This window comes from Bombina bombina, chromosome 6 (assembly GCF_027579735.1).
Source record: "Bombina bombina isolate aBomBom1 chromosome 6, aBomBom1.pri, whole genome shotgun sequence".
Lineage (NCBI taxonomy): Eukaryota > Metazoa > Chordata > Amphibia > Anura > Bombinatoridae > Bombina > Bombina bombina.
In genome coordinates, this window is record NC_069504.1 from 880,611,686 (window position 1) to 880,633,063 (window position 21,378).

At 38.0% G+C, this 21,378-nt stretch overlaps 1 protein-coding gene across 2 annotated transcripts in view; it reads left to right on the forward strand.

Moving 5' to 3' along the window:
* LOC128662342 (UDP-GlcNAc:betaGal beta-1,3-N-acetylglucosaminyltransferase 7) overlaps positions 1-19,791 on the forward strand; it is a 45,147-nt gene extending 25,356 nt beyond the window's left edge. The window contains exons 1-4 of one of the 2 annotated variants that reach the window (XM_053716144.1): positions 6,261-6,345; positions 9,911-9,980; positions 13,716-14,313; positions 18,736-19,791. In XM_053716144.1, the coding sequence (XP_053572119.1) occupies positions 9,963-9,980; positions 13,716-14,313; positions 18,736-19,226 (1,107 nt within the window). In that variant the 5' untranslated portion in view covers positions 6,261-6,345; positions 9,911-9,962 and the 3' untranslated portion in view covers positions 19,227-19,791. Of the gene's footprint in view, positions 1-6,260; positions 6,346-9,910; positions 9,981-13,715; positions 14,314-18,735 lie in introns of those variants that run through there. The other variant, XM_053716142.1, reaches the window with a different exon arrangement.
* The last annotated feature ends 1,587 nt before the right edge of the window (positions 19,792-21,378 follow it).

The following is a 21,378-nucleotide window of genomic DNA, read 5'->3' on the forward strand; positions in this document are numbered from 1 at the left end:
ATTATTCCTATTTAAAGCTAAATACTTACCTGTAAAATAAACCCTAATATAGCTACAATATAATGAAAAAATATATTGTAGCTATTTTAGAATTTATATTTATTTTACAGGAAACTTTGTATTTATTTTAACTAGGTACAATAGCTATTAAATAGTTATTAACTATTTAATAGCTACCTAGTTAAAATAATTACAAAATTACCTGTAAAATAAATCCTAACCTAAGTTACAATTAAACCTAACACTACACTATCAATAAATTAATTAACTAAACTACCTACAATTATCTACAATTAAATCAACTAATCTAAATTACAAAAAAAAAACACTAAATTACAAAAAATAAAAAAAGATTACAAGAATTTTAAACTAATTACACCTACTCTAAGCCCCCTAAAAAAATAACAAAGCCCCCCAAAATAAAAAAAATTCCCTACCCTATTCTAAATTAAAAAGTTAACAGCTCTTTTACCTTACCAGCCCTTAAAAGGGCCTTTTGCGGGGCATGCCCCAAAGTAAACAGCTCTTTTGCCTGTAAAAAAAAATACAATACCCCCCCAACATTACAACCCACCACCCGCATACCCCTAATCTAACCCACCCAAACCCCCCTTAAAAAACCTAACACTAAGCCCCTGAAGATCTTCCTACCTTATCTTCACCCAGCCGGGTATCACCGATCCGTCCAGAAGAGGGTCCGAAGTCTTCATCCTATCCGGGCAGAAGAGCTCCTCCAGAGGGTCCGAAGTCTTCATCCTATCCGCGCAGAAGAGGACATCTGGACTGGCAGACATCTTCATCCAGGCGGCATCTTCTATCTTCTTCCTTCCGGAGCGGAGTGGGTCCATCTTTAAACAGCTAACGCGGAGCCATCCTTCTTCACCGACGTCCTAAGTCCAAATGAAGGTTCCTTTAAATGACGTCATCCAAGATGGCGTCCCTCAAATTCCGATTATTGGCTGATAGGATTCTATCAGCCAATTGGAATTAAGGTAGGAAAAATCTGATTGGCTGATTGAATCAGCCAATCAGATTCAAGTTCAATCTGATTGGCTGATTGGATCAGCCAATCAGATTGAGCTTGCATTCTATTGGCTGATCGGAACAGCCAATAGAATGCAAGCTCAATCTGATTGGCTGATTGGACGTCAGTGAAGAAGGATGGCTCCGCTTCGGCTGCTTCAAGATGGACCCGCTCCACTCCGGATGGAAGAAGATAGAAGATGCCGCCTGGATGAAGATGTCTGCCGGTCCGGATGTCCTCTTCTGCCCGGATAGGATGAAGACTTCGGACCCTCTGGAGGAGCTCTTCTGCCCGGATAGGATGAAGACTTTGGACCCTCTTCTGGACGGATCAGTGATACCCGGCTCGGTGAAGATAAGGTAGGATGATCTTCAGGGACTTAGTGTTAGGTTTTTTTAAAGGGGGTTTGGGTGGGTTAGATTAGGGGTATGTGGGTAGTGGGTTGTAATGTTGGGGGGGTATTGTATGTTTTTTTTACTTTGGGGCATGCCCCGCAAAAGGCCCTTTTAAGGGCTGGTAAGGTAATATGTACACATATTAACACATAAATATATATGGATATAAGCATATACATATATATTTAGAGTAAAACCTCAGTCCCCATTCACCTCTATGTAAATGCAGTTTTTAGTGCCGTTTTCAAACACCCAACATCCCCTCACTTTAACCCCTTATAACTGCTTTGTGCAGTTATTTTATGAAAAAAATAAAAATGCTCATTTTTTAAATTTATGTTAAAGAACTATATTTTAGGAGCAATTGGGGCACATTTTTTTCCATTAGCCAAAGGTCTGTTCTCTGGTTAAGTACACTTAGCGGAAAGTGAAACCCTGAGCTTGCGGGAGCATTAACCAGCCACTTGTAATGGCTGGTAATTTAACGTGCGCCCGTAAATGGAAAATTTTGCCCCTTTACAGGCACAAGTTAAAATAGCACTCCACTTGTAATCTAGCCCTTAATGTTCATTTATGCAGTTTAAATAGACACATTTTACCAATGAGTATCTCCTTACATCTTATCTGTTGTCCACACCCTGTTCTGTGCAGTTTTTTTTTCCTTTTTGTAGCTGCAGAAAGATTAGTCTATCAAACAGTTGCCATACAGAATAGTGAATGTGCACTTCTGCGTCTGCCATCTTCCTGAACAAATCTACAGCGCATGCACAGTCTCAACAATAAAAACAATGTGGCGCCAGGGCAGACAACAAAGATCCAGAACAAACTTTGTAGGAAGTGAACTCATCCAAATGTTAGGTGCGTCATTGTGTGCAGCCAGCCTATGGATCTGTAACAGATCCTGAATGGCAAACTAAATAATAAAAAATCTGAAAACTGTTCTATTTAATTAAAGGAATTTGGTATTTTACAACATACATGAATGCAGTTATACATTTATTAAGTGTATGTTTACTGACATTTTAAGCCGTTGTATTGCACATTAAAACACTTTCATTGAGACAGCACAAGCAGGAACTGGAAACTGGGGCATTCTTCCTTGGAATGTTTGAATGCAGATTTAAGATTTTGTCATACTCCACAAGCCTCTTCAGTCCTATTGACTCCTAATCACAGTTGAGTGAGGATTCTGTTTTCAGGCAGCTTGTATTTTGTTGGTTTGCATACTGCACAGACAGATGAAAAAGAGAAGCCTGGTAAATAGAGTGTTGGAAGCTACTTCTATCTCAGACCTCCCAGCTATACCTATTTGAGAGGGACAATCACTTATTCTGACCGCTGTCCCTCTAAGAGAACCATATGTCCCTATCTGCAGAATTTACCTTAGCTCTACCCACAGATTCCCTAGACATGCACACAGGTCCACCAGGCATGCCCACATACCAGCCAAGCTCACCCAAAATCCTGCCCAATACCAAAACATCCCTGCTCACAAAATGGTGATGGATCCCTAATAAATAGCTACAACTGTTGGGAGGTATGCTACTTCATATATATGAAAGTATTTAATACTAGATTACAAGAGGAGCGCTCATTTGTTGTGCACCCGTAAACTGACAAATTCAGCCATTTATAAGTGAGTGGTAAATAAACAGCCATAACAAGTAGCTGGTTATTGCTACTGCGAGCTCTTAAAGGGACACTCAATCAAAATTAAACTTTCATTATTCAGATAGAGCATGCCATTTTAAACAACTTTCCAATTAACTTCCATTAACAAAATGTGCACAGTCTTTTTATATTTAAACTTTTTGAGTCACCAGCTCCTACTGAGCATGTGCAAGAATAAGTGTGTATGCATTTGTGAATGGCTGATTACTGTCACATGGTACGTGTATGCATTTGTGATTGGCTGATGGCTGTCACATGGTACAGGGGGAGTGGAAAAAGACATAACTTTTAAAATTGTCAGTAAAAAAAAATCTACTACTCATTTGAAGTTCAAACTATGTGCTATTGCATTGTCTTATCTTGCTTTTGTTGATTATGCAAATCTACTGTGTTGACTGGTCCTTTAAGACTGCTGCTCCTTAACTCGTCCACCACCTTTGAGGCGGTGGACAGCAATCAGCCCGATCGGATACGATCGGGTTGATTAACACCCCCTGCTAGCAGCCGTTTGGCCGCGAATGTGCAGGGGGCGGCATTGCACAAGCATTTCATAAGAAATGCTTGTGCAATGATAAATGCTGACAGCGTATGCTGTCGGCATTTATCGATGTGCGGCGGACATTATCCGCTATAGCGAATCATGTCTGCTCGCACTATGATAAATCAGCCCCAAAGTCTTCACATATTAAATAAAAAAATGTAGAATATTTCAATATATGTCAATTTTAAGAAAATTATAAAATGATCTAAGCGATTATCCAGGATATAGCAACAAATATAACACCATAGTATTTACATTTCAGACAGCTCCTTGATATATGTTTTAACCCTTGCATTATAACTATCTATTTATCTTAATGGATTTTTGTTTAAAATAAAGCAAATAATTACCAAGTCACAAACAATTAAGTGTCAGGTTGGAGACTAATAAATAAAGGGATATTTTTTAATATTTCTTTAATTGTTTAAATTCATTTTGTGCCACAAGAGGGCCCTTATGTCCCTTTTGTTACAATATTAATAGCGGCTTTTAAAAGCTGGTGTAAATTGTCTTCTAATTCAATTAATAAATCCAGCCAGAAAAAAATAAAATGTAATGTTTCTGCTTCACACTAAGCCCTTAAAGGGGTATGAAACACAACATGATTCAGATAGAGATTCATTCTCCTTGTATCTTGCCTTGAAAAGCAGGGACATAGGCTTAGGAACCAGACCATTTCTGGAGCACTAGCTGGCAGCTGTTTTGCAAGAATGTTATACACTTGCAAGAGCACTAGATGGCAGCACTATCTCCTGCCATGTAGTGTTCCAGATGCCTATCTAGGTATCTCTGCAACACAGAATATCATGGGAACAAAGCAAATTTTAAAATTATAGTAATTTAGAAACTTTTTTTAAAATGGTGTGCGCTGTCTGAATCACAAAATAACATTTTTGGTTTTATTTCCCTTGAATTATGCATGAGAGGTGACAATACCTGTCCATGTCTAAATAGCAACAATAAAAAGTGGTGCTGTCTTTACAAACGGCTAGATTACGAGTTGTGCGTTAAGGTAAAAAAGCAGCGTTAACAGGTCCTAACGGTGCTTTTTTACGCCCGCTGCTATTATGAGTCTTGCAGGTTTAGGGGCACCACACACTTCTTTGGCCTTACCGCAAAACGACTTACGTAAACTTCATAAACCCTTTTTTCTATGGGACTTCCATAGCGCCGGTATTACAAGTCTGCCCTGGGAGGCCAAAAAGTGAGCGGTACACCCTCTACCTCCAAGATCCGTAATGCATTCTAAAGTCAGTAGTTATGAGTTTTACACTACAACGCCGTAGCATAAAACTCATAACTAAAGTGATAAAAAGTACACTAACACCCATAAACTACCTATTAACCCCTAAACCGAGGCCCTCCCGCATCGCAAACACTATAATAAAATTTTTAACCCCTAATCTGCCGACCGGACATCTCCGCCACTAGAATAAACATATTAACCCCTAAACCGCCGCACTCCCACCTTGCAAACACTAGTTAAATATTGTTAAACACACAAAAAACTGTTTAGTAAAGCTTTCCTTTAAGTTAATAAATTTAATCAATTAACTATAGTGCAACCTAGAGGACTATATACTTAAAAGGCAGGAAAAGAGAGAAGATTCCACAAATAAGTGCAATCTCAAAGTCTAGCAGGCCCATTTATCAAAGGGCTTGCGGACCTGATCCGACACTGCGGATCAGGTCCGCAAGACCTCGCTAAATGCGGAGAGCAATACGCTCTCCGCATTTAACATTGCACCAGCAGCTCACAAGAGCTGCTGGTGCAACGCCGCCCCCTGCTGACTCGCGGCCAATCGGCCGCCAGCAGGGAGCTGTCAATCAACCCGATCGTATTCGATCGGGTTGATGTCCGGCAATTCCTGTCCGCCTGTTCAGAGCAGGCGGACAGGGTTATGGAGCAGCGGTCTTTAGACCGCTGCTTCATAACTTGTGTTTCTGGCGAGTCTGAAGACTCGCCAGAAACACGGCCCTTCAAGCTCCGTACGGAGCTTGATAAATGGGCCTGTAGGATACAAAGCACATATAGAAACAGGACCAGTAAATTCAATGCAAAAAAAGATATATTTGAATATATATAATGAACAATAAAGTATACAAAATTGTACATTCAACTAATCATTCATATACACACATACATACTTCATAAAAAGGGGTACCCCAATTAGCAGCAAAAGAGTAAAGTATTATCGTGGTGCACCACACAAGTCCAGAGACTGTAAATCACAAATAGCACAGGATGTAAAAGCCAGGCACTAAGTAAATGCAGATAGATTCGTTAGCAAAGTGCAATAAAGCAGGAATTAGGGCATTTATCTAATGGTTACACATGCAGGTTTGTTAGTGCGTTAAGCTTATGAGTTACAGTCCCATCCAGGCATACTGTAGATGCAAGCAGTAGCGTTAATAGCGTGCAGTAAAACAGAGTTCAGTACAGATTCTTTTAAATGCAGAAAAGTTTGTAAAGCACAATCTCAGCCAAAAACAGTGCTATGTAGAAAGTTGGTATCAAAGTAGTGTGTACGTCTCATTGGTGCATACTTTCTCACAATGGACAAGAGCCACAGCAAATATAAAGTCACTTGCAGTTCCCAAACAAATGCTTAGTAAGCACAATAAAGAAGCACAGACAGGTAATCACATACCAGCCGCATCGAGCGGCATACTTGGTTACAGAACACAGTGATCCTCATCCGTCTGTATGAAGCGTAAGTGGCAAGTGATCTTTTCCATTGGCTTCTTGGCTTTTGCATGCAAACGATGGGCCTTCCCAGTAGCGGGCAAACAGTGTGAGGTAGCCAATGGACTTGTGTGGTGCACCACGATAATACTTTACTCTTTTGCTGCAAATTGGGGTACCCCTTTTTATGATGTTTAATTGGTGTGTGGTGATATAAGTGCAGAACTCAACTGGGCTACCCCTAATTCTGATATGCTCCCAGTATCAGAAAATATAGAAATCTAAAACAAATGGGGGAGGGGTGCGCTCCAAGAACAGAGCAGTGAGTAGGACTACCTATAAATGTTTATAGGCTGGAAAAAATAGGATCTAATCAGTGAGGGAATACTATCACACTGTGTGTGTATTTAGGTAAAAATAAAATTAAAATTATAATGCAAAAAAATATATCTGGTGTCCGTGTGTGCTGAAGGCTCATTAATTAATGACAAACCTATGTATAACCTATGTTGGTATGGCACTATCAAGTGGGTTGTTTGCCGTGATTATGTGGCTGTTAATATATTTGTGGCGGTTAATATACTTGTGGGTCCTCAATAGGTAAAATACAATATAGATGCAATGTGTGATCTAATATAGATGTGATACAAATGTTTGACCTATGTTGTTATACCACTATCATATGAGTTGTTTGCCGTGATTATGCGGCTATTAATATACTAGTGCGGTTAGTATACTTGTGGGTCCTCAATAGGTAAAGTTCAATATAGAAGCAATGTGTAATCCAATAAAGGTGTGATACAAATGTTATATAAATACAATATAAATGTGATCCAAGAAAGCAATAATCAAAGTGTGAAAATTATAAAGCTGGTACAGCTGGTTGTTTAAAATTTCATGAGAAAATTGAAGGAAAAAACCCAGCAGAGAATATAATTAACTTTTGTTCTTTGTATTTCTTTGTTATGTTTTACTGATAACGTACATTGCTACAAACTCTGCAGAATATCAAGAACATTGACAATAACTGCCTTTTTGGCTTATATTTGTTTTGTAAAATAACCTGCCCTGCGTGGCATAAGATATGTTCTTGTTTTCTTTTCTTATATTGAACTGTATATAATGCTGGTTGTAAATAAAGACTTTAAAAAAAATTGCATGCTCTTTCTAAATCATGAAAGAAAATAAATTGGCTTTCATGTCCCTTTAAGAATTTAAGAAAATGAGGAGATGAAGGAAGAGAAGACATTTCAAAATCCATTGTTTACAACATAAATTAATATAAAAAAAAAAACAGTAGACACCATCACCCTTAAAAAGCACAGGTATATTCTGGCCTAAGTTACAAGTGGAGCGCTACTGATAGTGGTCGCAGGCCCGCACTCAGAATGGTGCACAATCTGGTATTACAAGTAAAACAGAATTATCAGAGAATGTTTAGAGTGGCTAACATCTCATTAGGGCACTCTATACTTTAAATGTATAGCTCGGCCGTGCTAAATATAAATGACAAGTTTTGAGTTATGTTATGCACTTAAGAGCAACACACAACAGTCTAAAAAATTTAGCACGACTGTAGACCTGAAGTAAAGTATTAGGGCTAGAATAAAAATATAACAATATACACGTAAAACATGTTAAAGATTTACTCTCATATAAACATATTAATTGTAAACCATATGCTTATTATTGAAATAAATGTATAAAAAGTGTTTTAAAGTGATATGATATATGACAAGGTGTTTGACTGGGAAGGGCTCAAATGTGTTTGACTGGGAAGGGCTCAAGGACTATGAAAAAGGGCTGAGGCTCGAAACGTGTGTCGGAGTTGTTTAGCAATGCTGTCATCTTCAATGTGATTGTATGGTCTGGATCTACATCAGTGTAACTTGATTGTCCTTTTTGACTGGATTCACTCAGCGTCCATATAATATCTGCAAGAGGAAGCCTATTATCACAGTGCTTACAGGTGTTGGGGAGCCGCACTGTAAGAGAGACATATGTGCTTAAGTGACATTTAAGAGGTTCAGGAGAAGAGGACTAACACAGTGTAAAGTGTATATATATATATATATATATATATATATATATATATATATATATATATATATATATATATATATATATATATATATATATATATATATATAGAAATGCCATACATTTTTCTGGAGTACATATGTATATATTTTCCCTATGTTAATGGAACTTCGGATAACATCATAATATTTGTCAAGATATCCAGTTATATATCTTCCTTGTGTGTATTACAAAGCTCTCTATATAAGAAAAGCTGATTCTATATAAATGTTTAGTCATGTACAGCGTAGAGAAGTTCCTTTTAACTCTTGGGATTACAAGGGAATACCGCTAAATACATTCTCTTATATTGGCCAACAAATTGATTGTTAATGAGGTGACACCAGTTGGCTTTCTCCCTGGGGACGACTAGGGTGATGTGCGGTATGAATGAGGATACTTAGCAACCTCTTAATAAGTTTTATAAAATATTTTTTTGATATGTTCTCACCTTATTGAAAAATAGCGTTCTGCTGTGGGCAGCCAGACAAATAAAGGAACTTTATACTTCATGACGGAAAGTCCCCTTTTATATGTTGCATTGGTAAATCCTAGTGTTTCAGAAACTGTTTCTTAACACACCTTCGGTTTTAGTGCATTTTGGCTTGGCACACCTTCGGGTCAATAGTGCTAATGTTTTTGTGGTCCACTTAAAAACTAGACTTTAAACTGCAATTTAAGCCAAAATAAACCCCATACTTTTACAGACATAAATGAATTTGCCGCTGCAGCCTTTTGTAGAAGGTCACAACACCTCCCTACCACTTCCTGGTATAAAACTAGTGAAATGAAGAAAAACAATTGGTAATACGCATGAAGAACACAGGACTTCAAGCTCTATACAGAGCTTGATAAATATGCCCCAACATGTTTTGAACTGTTCTCTCCCATTGTCCCTTCCCTCTTTTTTTTTTAGTGCACCTTCTTTTTAATGTGCACTGAATGAAAAGGAGTTGAGCGTGATAGTATGACAACACAAATGGACTGTGCACGTCTAACGCTCGTTCACAAGGCGCATTCATGGTCGTATATCAATGCAATCCAGTGCATTGGCTATGGTAATAATAAAAAAAGGGCAGTGGAAAAAATGTTAATTTAAAAATTATATTTCTAAACAAAGAAATAATATTTTTAAATACAATATATCAGAAAGTTGAACATTCTAAAGAAATATTTACATAAAATATGTAATAAAAAATCACTGGAATGTCCCTTTAACATCAGCAATCTTCTGAGCAGTAGTTAGAAATCTGTAGCTGTACTGCAATATACAGGGTAATAGGTACTCACTATTACAAAAGTAAACAATTATTTATATCCCGGGCTCCTTATTCTATCAAGTTATGAATATAGCATAAATTTGTGATAAATAATTAAAGGGGCAGTAAACAGATTATAAGTAGACATCATGACATTTTTAATATCTTGTTATAGAATAACATACCAGCCAAGTCTAAATATTTAAATATTTTTTAAAATAAAGTAACATTTTGTTTGCTGTTTTTTTTCAACAGCCTCTTTGTCTTATTTGGAGGAGCCAATCTGGACTCAATTCTTCAGTTTACAATGATACTCAGTTATAATGTAAGTTACAAAGCATTGTTTTGTAGATGTTATCAGCTAAATATAATAAGAAAAATATATGTAGCAGAGTTAGCCTTGGAAAGTCAGCAGAGTGCATTTCAAGTTCTGAGATTTTTTTTTTTTATTGCACTAATGCATTATGCAGTGCACTATTATAGGGAGCTAGCTGAACACCTCTGAAAGCCAATGACAAGAGCCAAATATGTGTTGCCACCAATCACCAGCTAGCTGGGGATATGTACATATTCTTTTTTAACAATAGATACCAAGAGAACAAAGTAAATTTGATAATAGAAGTAAATTGAAAACTTTTTTAAAAAATGGTATGCTCTGTCTGAATCACAAAAGAAAAAAATGTGTTTTATATCCCTTTAAACAAAAGATTGGTGGTACAGCTAATAAAATGCCTGTCCCATAGACTCTAAGGCCGCGTTCGGCAAGCGCTCAGAGCCAGCGCTGGGCACATCTGCTCCAGCGATGACGTGGCGCTAGGAGACATCACAAGTAAGAGAGAAAAAACTTTTGCATGCGCGAAGGGATCTGCTGCACAATAATGGAGTAATCCTATATAATAAAAAGGCCAAGTGTGTTTGTCCGAAGCTGTCATGCGCAGTAGAGACAGCACGAGGACAAACACACCTGGCCTGAGTCCCTAGCTGAAAATCTGCGCCGCGGCATAAGTGGGCGTGACTGGGCATGACCGGGGCGTGGCCAGCATGAAGGGGCGTGACCAGGCGTGGATGGCCATGAAGGGGCATGGCCGGATGTGAATGGGGTGTGGCCGGGCGCGTTCACGCGATAGATGGAAGATGGGAGAGAGATAGAGAGAGGGGAGAGAGATAGAGAGGGGGGAGAGATATAGAGAGGGGGAGAGAGAGAGAGGGGGAGAAAGACAGCAAAAGACAGGGAGGAGAGAGACAGCAAAAGAGAGAAGGGGAGAGAGACAGCAAAAGAGAGGGGGGAGAGAGACAGCAAAAGAGAGGGGGGGAGAGAGACAGCAAAAGAGAGGGGGAGAGAGACAGCAAAAGAGAGGGGGGAGAGAGAGAGCTCAAAAGAGAGGGGGTGAGAGAGCGCAAAAGAGAGGGGGAGAGAGAGCGCAAAAGAAAGGGTGGGAGAGAGAGTGCAAAAGAGAGGGGAGAGAGAGTGCAAAAGAGAGGGGGGAGAGAGAGCGCAAAAGAGAGGGGAGAGAGAAGGAGGGGAGAGAGCGCAAAAGAGATGGGGAAGAGAGAGAGTGCAAAAGAGATGGGGGAGAGAGATAGCGCAAAATAGGGGGGGAGAGAGTGCAAAAGAGAGGGGGAGAGAGAGAGCGCAAAAGAGGGGGGAGAGAGAGAGCACAAAAGAGAGGGGGAGAGAGAGCGCAAAAGAGAGGGGGAGAGAGAGCGCAAAAGAGAGGGGGAGAGAGAGAGCGCAATAGAGAGGGGGGAGAGAGAGAGCTCAAAAGAGAGGGGTGAGAGAGCGCAAAATAGAGGGGGAGAGAGAGCGCAAAAGAAAGGGTGGGAGAGAGAGTGCAAAAGAGAGGGGAGAGAGAGCGCAAAAGAGAGGGGGAGAGAGAGCGCAAAAGAGGGGAGAGAGAAGGAGGGGAGAGAGCGCAAAAGAGATGGGCGAGAGAGAGAGTGCAAAAGAGATGGGGGAGAGAGATAGCGCAAAATAGAGGGGGAGAGAGTGCAAAAGAGAGGGGGAGAGAGCGCAAAAGAGGGGGGAGAGAGAGAGCACAAAAGAGAGGGGGAGAGAGAGCGCAAAAGAGAGGGGGAGAGAGAGAGAGCAAAAGAGAGGGGGAGAGAGAGAGCACAAAAGAGAGGAGAGAGAGAGCGCAAAAGAGAGGGGGGAGAGAGAGAGTGCAAAAGAGAGGGGGAGAGAGAGAGTGCAAAAGAGAGGGGGAGAGAGAGAGCGCAAAAGAGAGGGGGAGAGAGAGAGCACAAAAGAGAGGGGGAGAGAGAGAGCGCAAAAGAGAGGGGGAGAGCGCAAAAGAGAGGGGGAGAGAGAGAGCGCAAAAGAGAGGGGGAGAGAGAGAGCACAAAAGAGAGGGGGAAAGAGAGAGCACAAAAGAGAGGGGGAGAGAGAGAGCGCAAAAGAGAGGGGGAGAGAGAGAGAGCAAAAGGAGGGGGAGGGAGAGAGCGCAAGAGGTGGGACCGCTGTACTGCAAAAAATGGCCCGTGTGAACGGGCTTTAGGACTAGTCCTATATAATTCATATGTGAGATGCTTCTATTTGCATGCAATATTTCTAATACCTTTTAAGTATTAGAAATATTGCATGCAAATTAAAACGTCTCACATATGAATTATATAGGAGTACTCCATTATTGTGCAGTAGATTCCTTTGCGCATGCAAATGTTTATTATAAGCTCCCTTACACTACTGTATATATATATAAATATAAATAAGTGTTGTAAATTTAATAATACTTTCACAAATCGACATGACTTTTTAAAATGTTTACATTATTGTAAACATGGCAGCCTCCACGAGCAACACGTGTGTGTGTATATATATATATATATATATATATATATATATATATATATATATATATATATATAGGACAAATCAGCATCTGATTGGCTGAACCATCCATCTTCTCTGAATTAAGAAAAAAACATTAGTTAATTGGCAGCTTTGTACATAAAGTATAAAGTATCAGCCCTGGCTCTATCCATAACTCGCTCACTGGCAAAACTCCCACATCCCAAAAGCATAAAAACAAAATCATTTTTTTTTTTTTTTTTCATTTTAATACATTTTAAAATGGCCTAGTTTGGATGTAACAAAGAAAATAAAAACTTTGCAAGGACATGAAACATAAATTCTTTCTTTTTTAAAAAAAAGGTTACGATTTACTTCCGTTATCAAATTTGCTTTTTCCTCATGTTTTTCTGTTGAAGAGCTATCTAGATAGGTGGCACACTGCATTATAGGGAAAAGTGCTGCCATCTTGTAATCTTGCCAATGTTTAACGTTCTTGCCAAACTGCTGCCAATAATGCTTGCCTTCCTGCTTTTCAACAAAGAATACCAAGAAAATTAAGAAAATGTAATAATAAAAGTAAATTGGAAAGTTGTTTAAATTTGTATGCTCTATCTGAATCATAAAAGAAAAAAAATGCTCCAACATTTTTATTGTTGAAAAAGATAGATAATGCCTTTACTACCCATTTCCCACCTTTGCACAACCAACATTGTTATAGTATTATGCTTTATAACCTTTAAATGATAAATCTCTGCCTGTTTCTGAACCCCTGTAGGCTGCCTTTATCTAAGTGCATTGTATTAGATTTTTACAGCAAGACAGTGCTAGTTAATGTATGTCATATAGATAACACTGTACTTACTCCTGTAGAGTTATGAATGAGTCAGCACTGATGGGCTAAAATTAAAGTCTATAAATAGCACTGAGATAAGAGGGCAGTCTGCAGAGGCTTAGATACATGATAATCACTGAGGTAAAAAGTATATTAATATAACCATGTTGGTTATGCAAAATTGGGGAATGGCTAATAAAGATATTATCTATCTTTTTAAACAGTAAAAATTTTAGAGTTTAATATGTCTTTACTGTCCAGTGACATTATTGCTGGTGTTGTTTGGCAGTAAATTCTCTCATATCACTGTGTTTTAGTTGTGTCTATCTATCAAAGTATTTCCGCCTCAGATAGTTCAAATTCACTTTTTAATTCCCACATTACTCATATTCATCTGCTTCTCATTCCTTCCATTTCTTCATTCGCATTCTCCCCAGATGATGTTTAGACGAAGAAGGCGATTCTTGATTTTCCTGCTTTCTGTTTCCCTTGCAATGTGCTTGTCACTTCTAATGTGGATAAAATATGAAGAGGAGCCACTTCTTGACCTTCCTGATCTTAGTGACCCGTTACCAGCCGACCTCAGCATGCACCCTTTATATCGTAGATCCGTCACACTTTACGATGCCAACTTCAGCTTTTTCTTAAATATAAGTGAATATTCTGAGGTTTACCCAGCTCTCCAAAATTACAGATGTCGAGCAGTTATTGGATTATTAGGATACTGTAAAACACAGGAGACTTTAGTGCTTATGGCTGTAAAATCTCATCCAATATCATCTGACAGGAGAGACGCTTTACGTCGCACTTGGGCTAAAGACAGAGTGATTCTAGGATATCGGTTCAAGCCACTGTTTCTCATGGCTAATTCTGGGAGACGAAGACTAATGGAGAGAGTGATGACAGAAGCATCTATATTTGGGGACATTATTTTATGGGATTTCCTGGAGAGCCATCACCACCTGTCCCTCAAAGAGAGATGCTTTCTGGAGTGGATGCATTACCGGTGCCCAGAGGCAGTGTATATTTTCAAAGGTAAGTCACTTTAGTACCACAATAGAGGGCAGACAATTGTGAATAATTTCAGACTTTAATATAAAAAGCTTACTTATGTATAGTAAAATAACTTTGCAATATACTTTTTATTTGCTGTGCCCCGTTTTCCTGTAATTTAAGTCTGAAAATGTTTGATTTTTCAGTACTGAGAACCGAAAGAGCACATGATTTCATATTTGTCCCTAATTTGTAGTTTATCTTATCATTTCTGCTGTTGATAAAGAATTGAGATTTTGTTAATGCAGTAACAGCAGCAAGCCCTGTTTTCTCCAGAGCATTTTGACACTTTATCACAGCTAGACAACACTAGTTCATGTGTGCCATATAGATAACATTGTCCACAATCCTGTGGAGTTATTTATGCGTCAGCACTGATTGGCTAAAATGCAAGTCTATCAAAAATAAACTGAAATAAGGGGGCAGTCTGCAAAGGCTTAGATACAAGGTAATCACATAGGTAAAACATATATTAATATTATGGTTTTGGTTATGCAAAACTGGGGAATGGGTAAAAAAAAGGGATTATCTATCTTTTTAAGCAATAACAATTCTGGAGTAGGCAGTCCCTTTATAAATAAGTTTACTTTTGTCTCTACTGCCCCTTTAAATATAAATTTGCCTCTACATTAAATTCCCATACAATGTAAAACTTAATAATTTATATGTTTGTGTGCTTATAACTGTGTTAATATTACAGGTAGAAAATAATTAGATTCAAACTGCTTGGGACCAGAAAAGGTTTGGATTTCAGAATAGTTTGGATTCTGGAATATTTGTATATTTGCAGCTGTAAAATGGGACAGCTTAGAGAGGGGATGGGGCCAAATGTAAACAACAATATCTTATGTAATTTAGGCAATATTTACATGGCTTATACATGCAACCTAAAGGCAGTTTCATATCATTTTTAATACTTTTGTATACATAGTGCCATCAAAAAGTCAAACCAAAGATGAAAGCTGAGAAAATTGTTAGTTACTGGAGTGGGAAAATGGTAATTTTTAAAATAATTTTGCTTACCCCCTTAAATGATGTGTATATATATATATATATACATATATATATATATATATATATATATATATATATATATATATATTCAATAAGTCCAGCACTCACTATACCATTTTGCTACCGGGGTGCTTCCCATAAAATTATCATATAACAAGCCACAGAGAGCACTCGCCGTATTTTCGTGTCAAACAAAGTAGTTTATTTTCTGTGAACGTTTTCGGGGAGTGACCCCGTCCTCAGACAATTTTGCTTTTTTTTGGAATTGTCTGAGGACGGGGTCACTACCCGAAAACGTTCACAGAAAATAAACTACTTTGTTTGACACAAAAATACGGCGAGTGCTCTCTGTGGCTTGTTATATATATATATATATATATATATATACAGTATATATAATTATATATTTATATACAGGTATATACACGTTATGCAGTACTTTGCCTATCGTACCGCATGATGTATATATACGTCCGAGCTGCAGGAAGCTCCAGCACTCTCCACTGTAAAGTTACAGCTGAGAGCTGGAGTTCCTGAGCTCCAGGCATCTGTCTGCATAAGGGAAACGGAGCACAATTGGTGCTCTGGTTCCATATGAAGGCAGATGACAGTTGTTACAGATGGGGACACTATGTGTGTCACCGTCTATAACAATCATCTGCTGGTGCCAGCAGGAGGTGTGGGACGAAAACGGGGAGGCGGGTGGGCTGTCCAGCAGTGGAGGGGGGATGGAGCGGAATGGCCCTACACTGCAGATAAAAATAAAGCAAGGATGGGGAACTACTCTACAGAAAAAAAGGTGCAAGTTAATGATTGCCAGAGGGGGGAGGGGGACCACAAAAAAAAAAAAAAAAGTGTTTTATAGCTACTTGCCGACAGCTGCCAATACTAAAGATGGCCGCAAGTAGTGGGAGGTTTAGAGAGCTATTTGGGAGGATTAGGGAGGTGGAGGAGGAAGGATTACTACAATGTATAAAAAAAAAGAAAATAAATAAATAATAATAATAATAATAATAATAATAATAATAAAAATATATAAACTGCATACTGGTAAACTGCCAATACCTAAGATGGTGATGACCAGTGGAATGTGATGGAGGGAAGAGAGCTGTTTGGTAGGGATCAAGTAGGGATCAGGATGTCAGAGGTGTCAAGTGGGAGGGTAATCTCTACAGTAAAGCTAAAATTAACCTTACAAGCAACCTGATTAACCCCTTCACTGCCAGGAACAATAGAAGTGTGGTTCGCAGCTGCAATTTGCAGCATTCTAATTACCAAAAAGCAATGGCAAAGGGAATCCCAGAGATCGTGCTCTATTTCCATATGAAGCCAGATTGCTAAATGTTACAGACAGTTACACTTTGTGTGGGAGGGAGGAGGGTAGGCGGCACATTGTGGGAGGGAGGGTCCCTATACTACAGCAAAAAATATTGGTTGGAGGGGAAGATGGGAGTCTACACTACAGAAAAAAATAGATTGTTTAGAGGGGGTGGGTGGGTGGGGAGGGTGAGGTGGGTCCCTACACTACAAAAAAAATATTTATAGAAAATATATAATAATAAAAAAAGCACTGTAAGTTGTTACTGGCAGAATGACTGCAATTAGCAGCTTTTTCTAATTACTAAAAGCCAATGGCAAAACCATGCATGTCTGCTATTTCTGAACAAAGGGGGCCCCTGAGAAGCTTTTACAACCATTTGTCTTATGACTGTGGTAGTTGTGTGTAAATGATTTCAGTGAGAAACCCAAAGTTATTTTTTTATATATATTAGATCGTATTTGGCAGCCAAATAGCAGAATGATTTACACACTTTCTGAGGCACCAGCTCCTTCTGAGCTATGTATAAGAGTCTGTGATTGGCAGGTAGTTGTTGCGTGATACCGGGGTGTGGCTGATCGAAATACATTTTGAAAATTGTCAGAAAAAAATCTGCTGCTCATTTAAAGTGCAGAGTAAGTGCTTTTGCCTTTTTATTATGCAGTTGTTGATTATGCAATCCTATTGTATTTAATGGTTTTTTAAAGGGAGATTAAACCCTTTTTTGTATTTATTGAATCTATAAAAATGGTTTATAAGCAGCTATTTTAAATAGGTTGTTCCTGTGCTGTAGTCTTGTAGTTTTCTCTAGTCTTGGTACAAGAACCCAATAGAGCATATAATTTTAACTACCTTTTCAATTTACTTATATTATCAAATTGTATTCATTCTCTTGGTGTCTTTTGTTAAAGGAGCAGCAGTGCACTTCTGGGAGCCAACAATTACCAGCTCGCTTCCAGCAGTGCATTTCTGCTCCTGAGCCTACCTAGGTATGTTTTTTTTTACAAAGGATGCCAAGAGAATGAAGCAAATTAGATAATAGAAAACATTTGGAAAGCTGTTTAAAATTAAATGTGAATCATGAAAATTGAATGTGAATCATGAAAGTTTAATTTGGACTGTATTGTCCCTTTAATTAACTTACTCTGAGAGTGTGAATTCTTTTTTGATGGCATCAACACCATCTTTGCTCCAATTGATTTTCAGCAGTTACACTCCACTAACCACTTGCCTGTTTTGAAGGAGCCACTGTGATTGTTTTAGCAAAACTCTCATTGTTTCACAGTTTCTAATCTAACCTCCTTACTGAGGCCAAATATTTGTCAGTTTTTAGTCTTGTGGACCCTGTTTTTTGCACTTCAGGTTTTCAGAATTGGAAAATTCATAGTTTTCAGAGTTAAATTACAGAAACGGTTAGTGGGGGGGAATAAATATTGGGAATATATTGCAAAGTTCTTTTCCTACACACAATTAAACATTTTTGTTTCAGTAGATTTGTCTATAGCGCTATAGCGAATCATGTCCGCCCTGCATCGCTAAATGCCGACAGCATACGCGGTTGGTATTTAACATTGCACATGCATTTTTGGTGAAATGCTTGTGCAATGCTGCCCCCTGCACATTCGCAGCCAATTAGCCGTTAGCAGGGGGTGTCAGTCATCCCGATCGGATAGGGATGATTGCAGTCCGTCACCTCAGAGGTGGCGGACGAGTCAACTTACATTTACGGCGAGCCAGAAACTTTGGGAGTAGATTTCCGCATCCACTGCTTGGTAAATCTACCCTTCAGTGTTTACATACCTTCAACACTTGACCTCAGTGATAAGCCTTGCTTTTTTCTCCCCTTTTAATTTACAATGTCCCCAATACTATAGAAATCAAATGTGATATCTTTGATAGAGAAAACCAACGAAGGACCTTTGTTGCGTGTGCCCTTTAATGTTTTATCTGTTTTACTTGCATTGATTGTGGAAGGTTAATGTTTTTTTTTTTTTTTTGTTAATTCTACAATAGGAAGATTTAGCATGGCCAAATGAATAATCACATCTGTGTCTTCTTAATTCTCTTGCCAGGTGATGATGATGAGTTTGTTAATCCTTACTCACTAGCAAACTACATTTCCTCCTCTGCAACATCCTTTCCTAATCAGATACATGGCTACCTCCAGGTTAACCCACCACCAGACCGTGATGGCAAGTATGGAGTTCCTGTGTCTATATATCCTCATGGATACTATCCTCCCTTTGTGTCTGGCGGTGGGTTCCTTCTTCCTGCCAGTCTTGTTCCATCTCTCCGTTGGGCTGCATCAACCATTCCTGTGTTCCCTCTTGATGATGTATTTATTGGTTTCCTGGCTCTTGCTGCTGATATCCCATTCCACCATGAACCACGTTTCCGCTCCTTTGGATTGAAAACCGATAAACTCTGCTACTATTGGGATGCACTGGTAGTTCATGGATTGACTCCAAAACGTATGCTTGAAGTGTGGGAAGCACTGCCTTCTGCCCCAACCTGTCCCCCCACCACTGAAAGAGAAGAGATAAATGATGAATTCCATCACTGAAATGACTTGTTTCCTGGGGATGAATGTATAGACTTTTGTGTACAATGGTAGGCATGTGGATAGTGTTGGTTTAATATCCTTAATCTGTCTACTCTTTATGCTGCAGATTCCATGAAACCTTCATTGTTCCCCTTTCCCATCTCAATTTCCAATTTTAAACACCTCTTTTCGATATTAACTTTAATTTTTATATTTCTCCATTCTACTTTACTCCTTTGTTACAATTCTACTACAGTTAAACAAGCATATAAAACCAATATAATTTCCACTGCAACGGACCAGTAAACATAAAAAGAAACATTAATTAAGAAAATCAGGATCAATATCTTCTGCCAAAATCCTACCTGGAAGGAAACCTCTGTGAAATATTTTGAATTTGTGAATGGCCAGTAAAGCATGAAATTAATTTGTGCATTGTACTATGGGACACTTGATATAAAGGAAATATATAACGCTGTGCTTAAAGGGACAGTTTAATAAAGCAAACCTAAAGCTTGTGAAGTTATATCTGTGTTTCAGGACATATGTTGTTTACATTACTAGACAATAAATGATTTATATTTTAGCCGACTTTGTGAATTCATCAAGGTATGATCTATCTCTCTATCCCTCTATCTATCTATCTATCTATGTATTTATCTATCTATTATTATTATCAGTTATTTGTAGAGCATCAACAGATTCCGCAGCGCTATAACATTGGTCTAATATGTAAGATAACAATTATGGGAGACAAAGGGATCGAGGGCCCTGCCAAGAGTTGCACTGTTGTAAATCAGCTCTCATAAAGGTGTTCTACAAAGCATCTGGGCTTGTAAGCCTACTATCTATCTATCTATCTATCTATCTATCTATCTATCTATCTATCTATCTATCTATCGTAAATTATTCTAAATGTATTTGTAAACTCATGTACAAAGTAAAAGCCTGATTACCCTGTAGACTTGATTTTTTAACTTGTTGTTAACAATTAAGGAATATATTTTGCTTATTGCATTTATTTTATTAGCAAACAAAGAGCTACCCTTACTATCGGCACCTCCTTAGCATTCCCCTTGGTTATTCATAAAATAATGCCCTTTAGGTAAATTGTTTAGAAACGAGTAATGCAGAGAGCAGTTTTAACCAGAGATTATTGACTTCCAAAAAGAAGAATGCCTATATGTGAAAATATAGTTGCAAGAAAGTTTGCAAACCCTTTGGGATTATCTGGATTTTTGTTCAAGTATGCTGTATCTGAATCATGAAAGAAAAATATGGGTTTTGTGTTCCTTTAAGCTCTGTTAACAAAAGAGATAGATAGATAGATAGATAGATAGATAGATAGATAGATAGATAGATAGATAGTACATTGGAAATATACAGCTCAATTTATCATTTAAAAGATATTTTTGTTTCAGATAAATTAGACCTTTATAATGATATGCTATATAGAGCTAGATTACCATTGATGTGCAAATTAACACTCCTGCTTGAGTGTTAATTGCACTAGAGGTAAGAATTTTGCATTCGTCGGGTTGCGCTGGTATTTATGAGTTGAAAGTAAACTGTTAAAACAAAATTCCAATGTTAGAATATCACTTGCACGTTTACCTATTTCCCCATAGAAGTCAATAGAAAGAAAAAAAAAGTGGAAAAAACCTAATACCCCACTCTCGCGCAAACAGGATGGCATATTCTCATGTGTGTTACCCCGACATGAAAATATGAATATTTCACAATTAAATGTTCTGCATGTAACAGAATATGTTCTATTTATTCATAAATAAATATTTTTACATATATTTTATGGTATTTCGGTACAATATATATCTATACCTATATATATAGATGGTTAAGCGGGGATTCTTGCCTAGATGTGCTAATTTCCTATGCAAATATTTACATTGATATATATATATATATATATATATATATATATATATATATATATATATATATACTGTATATATATATATATATATATATAGGAATATCTATTTATAATTACCTATAACATATTCCGCTATGTGCAGAACATTGAAATGTAAAATATTTTCAGTAAATACATAGTTAAAACCTTTATTAAAATGAATATTGCATAAATATGCTTTTACATCTTTTCATCTACTTAACGGCACTTATATATATGTATAATATGTATTTCTGTGTT